Source organism: Centruroides sculpturatus, unplaced genomic scaffold (genome assembly GCF_000671375.1).
Source record: "Centruroides sculpturatus isolate CEXI.00-Female unplaced genomic scaffold, Cexi_2.0 scaffold891, whole genome shotgun sequence".
Taxonomy (NCBI): domain Eukaryota; kingdom Metazoa; phylum Arthropoda; class Arachnida; order Scorpiones; family Buthidae; genus Centruroides; species Centruroides sculpturatus.
This window is the reverse complement of record NW_019385112.1, coordinates 363,407-371,159: the sequence shown is the minus strand read 5'-3', so window position 1 is coordinate 371,159 and position 7,753 is coordinate 363,407. Positions and strand designations below refer to the sequence as shown.

The 7,753-nt window shown below is 29.0% G+C and overlaps 1 protein-coding gene across 9 annotated transcripts in view; it reads right to left on the bottom strand.

Moving 5' to 3' along the window:
- Positions 1-927: 927 nt before the first annotated feature.
- The window catches only part of LOC111634951 (acyl-coenzyme A synthetase ACSM3, mitochondrial-like), a 16,869-nt gene continuing 10,043 nt past the window's right edge, over positions 928-7,753 (bottom strand). For 5 of the 9 annotated variants that reach the window (XM_023379796.1, XM_023379798.1, XM_023379795.1 and 2 more), the window contains 7 exons: positions 6,596-6,627; positions 4,656-4,753; positions 4,399-4,544; positions 4,201-4,319; positions 2,314-2,366; positions 2,157-2,217; positions 1,912-2,041 (listed from right to left, as the gene is read on the bottom strand). In XM_023379796.1, coding sequence (XP_023235564.1) covers positions 1,919-2,041; positions 2,157-2,217; positions 2,314-2,366; positions 4,201-4,319; positions 4,399-4,544; positions 4,656-4,735 — 582 coding nt within the window. In that variant the 5' untranslated portion in view covers positions 4,736-4,753; positions 6,596-6,627 and the 3' untranslated portion in view covers positions 1,912-1,918. Of the gene's footprint in view, positions 1,618-1,911; positions 2,042-2,156; positions 2,218-2,313; positions 2,367-2,410; positions 2,812-4,200; positions 4,320-4,398; positions 4,545-4,655; positions 4,754-6,595; positions 7,173-7,753 lie in introns of those variants that run through there. The other 4 variants (XM_023379790.1, XM_023379792.1, XM_023379791.1 and 1 more) reach the window with 4 other exon arrangements.

Sequence of the window (7,753 nt, the reverse complement as noted above, 5' to 3'; positions counted from 1 at the left end):
ATATATATAAGATACACATAACAAGATGCACACATAATATTAATTAAAAGTACAGTATAGTCTACTATGTAATAACAAAGGATTAATGGGTTAAAGAGGAATGTAGAATTTGCCAAGCAATAATTGGAACAAATAAGACAAGACATAGAAGATGTGATAGTCTCTGATCTTGAATTAAGAGAGCAAATGAATTACTAATCAGCTATAAAGGTACTGTGCAAACAGAGCGAGCCTTCTACTCACAGATTAGAAAGTTAGAAAGTATAGAAAGTGCAGGTTTAGTTCGAGTTAATATCACAGAATACATAAGACACAGAATAAATAACACTTCATGCAAGTTATTTGTGTAATGCATGTCACATGAGTACGAACATAGAGTCTATATTTAAACACCGTCTATAAGAATGCTCTCATGATGGAAAATTATATTTCTAAAGATGTATTTGTTTGGCATATACTAAATATATTTTAACAATATCATTATTCATTTTCTAATCTTTTGTTGTATTTAACTGAATTATAAATATTAGAAGTTTGTTTTTACTTTCCCTGTTATTACACTGGTATATAACAGAGGGAAAGCGTGGCGATCGGCAAAAAGTGACCCTCAAAAAACTTTTACATTTTTTGGACTCAGGGAGAATTTGAAATGCCGAGAAATGCAGAAAAATGTGTTTTTTTTTTTTTTTTCCTGTACGTATGGAAGTTAGTGTGTGAATGGGAGCACGATTTTGTTTACTCACTTTGGTGAACAAAATCGTAATAACTTCTGTGAAGCTTGTTAATGCTGTCCACGGCTTAATAGAGAGGTTGCGGCCGAAGTTTTCATCTCTCAAACGTGAACGCCGAACGTCGAGCGCCGCAATCTTGTAAGCGGTGTTCGACGTTCGAAGTTCACGTTTGAGAGATGAAAACTTCGGTCGCAACCTCTCTAATAACACCTGTGTCTTTTGTCTAAAATCTCTGAAATTTTACAGGAAGGTTTTGTGTATTACGGAGATTGAAACTATTAAATTTTGATGGTTAATCATCGAGGGTGTGAGGAACAAGAAGTCAAACAAACGTCTAATTACAAACGAAAATGTTGGAAAATTATCTGAATATATACTAGTGGAAATATGACACTTATGTTTATAGTAAATTAAATCAATATTCTTCATCATATGATTACGATTATCAAGTATAACATTTCCATAACATTTTGTAAAATATAACTGTGCTTTCATTTGATGGTATCTTTGAAATGAATTTTTTCTACATAATTTCTTATTCATAATTATTTTTTAGAATAATTGATTACGTAAATAATTGGAATATTTTTTAAATAAAACCACATGAAATAAATTTTAAATAGGGTTATCTTGTATATATTCCCCCACTTACCTACGATTAATACACGCTGCGAAACTGTTTTCGTGAGTATGCCGAACTGGCTTTGGATGTCCGGTGCTTCCACTCGTAAAATATATAAGCATTGTGTCATTTATTTTGGTTTTAACAATCTAAATTTATGTAGATTCAATATATATAAATATAGAAAAATTAATATGATCGTTACTTAATTAAACATGCGTTTTAATATACATTAACAATACAGATAGGCTATAAAAAACTAACCTCNTAAATATTAATAAGTATTAATTTATAATGAAATAAGACGTACAGTACAGTACCTGATCAACTCTTTCAGATGTTTCCCAATCTGCGACTATGCATTTAGCTTGAATTGAATTAATTCTATAAAGGATGTCTTTACTTCTTAACTGAGTGGTTCCTGGCGCACTTACAATTCCTGAAATAAAAAATTAATTAAATAAATCTCTTTCAGAAATATAAACAAATATACATTTAAATGTTATTTTTTACTTTACCAATATGGAAGGATGCCAATATGGTTATCTTGTATATATTCCCCCACTTACCTACGATTAATACACGCTGCGAAACTGTTTTCGTGAGTATGCCGAACTGGCTTTGGATGTCCGGTGCTTCCACTCGTAAAATATATAAGCATTGTGTCATTTATTTTGGTTTTAACAATCTAAATTTATGTAGATTCAATATATATAAATATAGAAAAATTAATATGATCGTTACTTAATTAAACATGCGTTTTAATATACATTAACAATACAGATAGGCTATAAAAAACTAACCTCATTTAACGGCGACGAATTTTTATGAACACTTTTCAAATCTATCCAACCTTCTTTCTTTCTAAAAAATAAGAAATTTTAAATATTTATAAGATTAAAATGTTGAATTTTTGTATTTTATAAATATTATTTAATAAAAAAATAAATTTTAAATTACTGTTTTTCAGAACAAAGAATTTTGCAAGTCAGTGATGGACAGTTCTTTGCTATCTAAAAATACATAAAAATTACAATAATATTTTTATTTTAAACTTTTAAATTATTTTATATTTTAGTAGTAATCGCAGCATTATTATATATATTTTGTAAAGCTTAATGTTTATTTTTTTTTGTTTTAAAAATCACTGCAATGGCTTGTAGATTATACTAATCTACAATTCCATCCATGAGGAGGTTTCTGAAACAAAAACTCATCACCTAGACTTACAAATATATTAAATATTGTTAATGTAAACCGTTTTTTTTTACTCAACAACCTGCGGATTATCCGTTACAGTGTTTGAAATTTGCCATTTTAAAAAGTTCCTAGATATTTCTTCAAGCACTATCACAACTTGTAATAAGCATTTGTTTCAGAATGTTTAGTTTTTCTGGTGACTTCTTGTAATGTTAGCCTTGTTTCTGCAGGTGTTGAAACATCTGTATATTTCAGCATCTGTTTAATAAAACTGAACGTTAATTGTTTATTAACGTATGGCGTAAAATCATGTGCTAAAAAAACAGCTGAATGTTCGTGTCTTTCTATATATTGTACTTTTTTTTATCATACAATTGAATAAATGGAATAAAATACAGAACTTATAATTATATTTTTAATGCAAAAAAAAAAGGTTAAATATTGGTTTGATTAGATTTTATGGGTGAGGCAACACAACACATTTTTCTCATTTTGCAAGCAGATAAAATAGACGTAATATCCTTATAGGTTCTGTAATATTTAAAAGTAACACAATATTAAAATTATATTAAAAAAATATAGTAATAAAACAAAATAATAATACATAATATTATTTTTTCACAATGTTTACATCATATTGTTTTGTAATACTGTGTTGCTATTTTTACTTCTTTTTTTCAGATATTTTTAACTATAACATAGGTCAATGAACTTTAAAATATATTTAAACGTTAACGTATTTAAGCAATAATATTTTTTAAAATGATTTAATAACCGTTGAGATATCAGAAGAAAGAATAACAATACAATCGTGATTGCAAATCCACCTCACTATTCTGAATTCCTTTTAGTATTCTGAGTAGTCAGAGAATTAAAGAGAAAAAACAACAAAAAAATAATAATAGGAACGGTTTTAATAAAGAATTGTCTGTGTTTGTAGTAAAAGTTTAGCATTCACTTTACAATATCCTTTTCTTTGTAAGGTGTTTCCTTTACAATACGTTATAAATATATTCCCGCAACTGAAAAGTTTTATTGTAGGTTCCTATGGAGGTTGGGTCACGGAAAATTCAAAAGTTCAATCTTACGAAATTTGTTATAAAGAGTATTTTTGACGATTCGTGCATTTTTTAAAGTTTTATAATTATTAAAACTCAGTCGAATCTGCATTGGTCCAAAATCTGTTTCGACCAATGCAGATTGGAATGTAACGTTGGTCCAGCAATTGAAATCGACGTTGATCCGATGCTTCTGAGAAAGGGCACGGTGATCAATACCAACATTAAGCCAACAATTTCAATCGACACAGACCCTATGTTGTCAATGAACATTAGTACAATGTTGCCTACATAAAAGGAATTTAATTATACATTACAATACCATGTTGTTGCATGTTGTGTCTATCTACCCCTAGCCAACAATCATATTACAACTGTTACAATTCTGATCCAATCGATTTTATAGATCAGGGTTTCCCAACGGGATCAATATTGACCCGTTAGGAATCAATAAAACTTTGTAAATATAAAAAATGTATTCAAAAATGTTTAAAATTTTACACATTTTTTAAATAGGGAAATACCTTTTAAAACTAATAAATATTAATAAGTATTAATTTATAATGAAATAAGACGTACAGTACAGTACCTGATCAACTCTTTCAGATGTTTCCCAATCTGCGACTATGCATTTAGCTTGAATTGAATTAATTCTATAAAGGATGTCTTTACTTCTTAACTGAGTGGTTCCTGGCGCACTTACAATTCCTGAAATAAAGAATTAATTAAATAAATCTCTTTCAGAAATATAAACAAATATACATTCAAATGTTATTTTTTACTTTACCAATATGGAAGGATGCCAATATGATCAACCACCATTCTGGTATTTTCGGAAGAATAACAATCATTTTATCGTCTCTTTCTAAACCCGATGACTTCAAAACTTGGGCCATTCTATGCAGATTATTCGAAATATCTTGATCATTAGAACTAATTTTAATTTACCAATATATCAATGAAAAACTTTTAAATTTACTTTAATTATAATATGTTCGGTTATTCATTAATCAAATAAATAAACTTCAATACGAATTAACTCACTTTTTTGTTTGCAAAACAAGGTCTTGAAAACTCCATTTTAATTCATTATTCTTTTCATCAACATACCAAAATGCTGGCATTTCTTTTCTTTCAAACTTCTGTAAAGTTTCATTTTTAAATGACAATTATATATTTATAATTTATATTATTACATCAGCACATTACGAAGCGACAAAAGAAGCCAAAACAGCAATTGATAATAGTTGATACATTGATAAGTTCTAGAAGTTTTGTAACTTAAGATATTTTAATCTTACTACGGATGTGATTCACGGTTATTTATGATATTTAAGACAGAAAACACTAAGGAACAAAAGAGATTTAAGCCCTTTTTAAAAACTTTCCATTTAAGTGACACTTCAATTGACAAATGGTATTTTTCTTATTTGTAATATACAGTATTTTTCATTAATAATTTAGATTTTAGTATTTAATGGAACCTTTCTCTATCTGTCTTTCTGGTTGATGTTTGTATTAGTGAACTTCCAAATGAGAACCCTTTTCTTTATGGTTGTTCCCCTGATAGTTTAGCTTTTTTAATTAGAACTTAAGTATTTCGTTTGAGATTTCTGATGCTTGTTTTTTCGTTTGTTGGTCGTTAGTTCAGAATCAAGAACATTTTGAGTTCTTGCAAGTATCAAAAGTGTTGGTATTACTAGCCATTGTTCTGCGAAGTATGTTTGATTCCCGACATCCGTCAAAATTTGCAGTGAAATAATGCGCAACACCTATACAACTGTTATTAAGAAGCCTTTAAAAAAATTAATTACATGGTATTAAAAAATACATTGTGTAATTACAGTATATCAGTCATAATATATCTTCGTTACACATCATCAAAACAATCAATTGATATCGTCAACATGTTTCCAAAATCATAACTTTAACCAAAAACAATTGGTCTCACGGTAGCAAAATTTAAAATTTGATAATAGAAATATAATCTTGATCACTTTTGATACCCCAATTCAGGGCCCCTTTTATCCTGGGGCTTATGTCTCTGCACTCGTTGAACCTGCTTAGTTACGACACTGAATACAGAGCCAAGTACTAAGCAATGATAACAATCCAGTAGGACACAATCCATCCACAGCAATGCTGTTATTATTAGCTAATAATGACATAGCATATAGTGCTGCACATTTTATACACTAAAACAATGCCTTTCGGCATACAACTCTTGACGTTAATTAATCATATTTAAAAGTCATATTCATCAATTAATCAATACTTCTTTTATCTTTCCTGTTAATTCGTTCTTATTAAGACTGCAAATACTTTTGCACTCTAAAATAAAAGTATATACTGTACTAAATAATGTAAACAATTTATAAAAGTAAAATATACAATTTATATTTGAGAAAATACGTTCGTACTTTGTTTTATGCAGATTAACTTTATCAAAATAAGTCTTAATTCGTTCTGGTGATTAACAGAAACTATGATATGTTTCTATATATTAATTCAGTGTTTAAAATACAATACGAGGCGCAAGTGACACTTGTTTTGAGGCCGTCAAGAGCGAGTAAAAATGCTTAAAATCTTAAATAATTAACCATATTTATTACTCGTAATCTTTTGACTGATTAAATAATGTTTATTTTGTATCAAACAGTTAATAAGTGTGTGCCAAACTATTGATCATATTGTAAATAACATTACTTGAACTAACGTTTATAGAACAGATGTCAATGACAGCTCATTCCTGCAAATGGGTCATACTTATTGTAGTAATTATACAATATTCTTTAATTATAAAATAAATAAAAATAAATAAATAGTTATACTTATTAATTTCTGGTTAGTGATAAAATAAAATATATTATCATGCTGATAAAGAAAAATAATATAAACGTATTAGTGTCTATTATTTATTTTTTCTATAGGCCTAAGTAATTAAAGTAATAGAGCATATAAAATTTGTATATTATATAACTTACTTTTTCCTTCGATTCCCAGCATTGGATAACATCTTGAAAAAAATTAAAATATTTAGGGGCTTGCTTGGTTTTGTTCCATTCTTCTTCTACATCGGTTATGTTACAATTGAGTAATTTCGTTATTCTTATAGGATTATAAAGTTTAACTTGAAAATTCACCCTCCATAATTGTTTGAAAATACAAACCATTTTACTTTTAATTAAATAAGATAACAAGAGAACTTGCAAATTCTGATAAGCAGTCTATTGTAAAAAGTTTTGTGTTTCAATGACAATCGTTTATCGCTCTCTGACTTGATTTTTAAAGCAAACCTATATTTGTCATTATAATGGGCGTATTCTTGATTACAGCTATCGTATTTATCGTATAGTTGTAAAGCAAGTCTGAAATTGGATACAGGTAACAGGAAATGATGTTTTATTACGTAATAGTGGTATTTTTAAATTGATTCACGTGACAAAGCTATAGGGAAACGTCATTTACAGATCACATAATCCTGACAGCTAAGATATATCTGCGTGGAGATGATCGTAAAATAAAAGTTATGTATGGCATCATCTGTTGCTTCGATAACTTCTGTGAACATAAAAAAAAAAAAAAAAGATTAGAAAACAAGTACAAAATAATAATCTCATTTCTCGGTTTTTGAGCTAGTTTTGATGTAAATGTGAAACAGTTTTTCTGTATCAGTGTTTCGCTTATTAAATACGTTTATTCCTAATTTTTTATCTTCTTATTACAAATTTCTGGCATTAAAAGCTTACATCTGTTAATTAAAACCATAACTTTTTTTAAGGCTAAGCTTTCCCCCCTGCGAAAACAACGAATCATTTCAAACTCTAATAACCCCTTGAGTAAGCCTCAGCTGACTTCTGGAAACATTTGAAGAGTTCGACAATCACAGTACTATTTTCTAAACAGTTTATAATAAAAGTGTCAAAATAAACAAATAGGCTATTAGATACAAGTCCCGCCGAACGACATAAAAGCGCTCCAGCACTCCATTTGTTGTCACATTCGGTGTGTAGATTGTCTTGTCCATGTTTTGACCCACCACTGTCCTGCCGGACCGCGAAAAAGCGCTCCGGCACTCCACTTGTTGTCATAATCGGTGTATAGGTTGTCTTGTCCGTGTTTTGACCCACCACTGTCCCGCC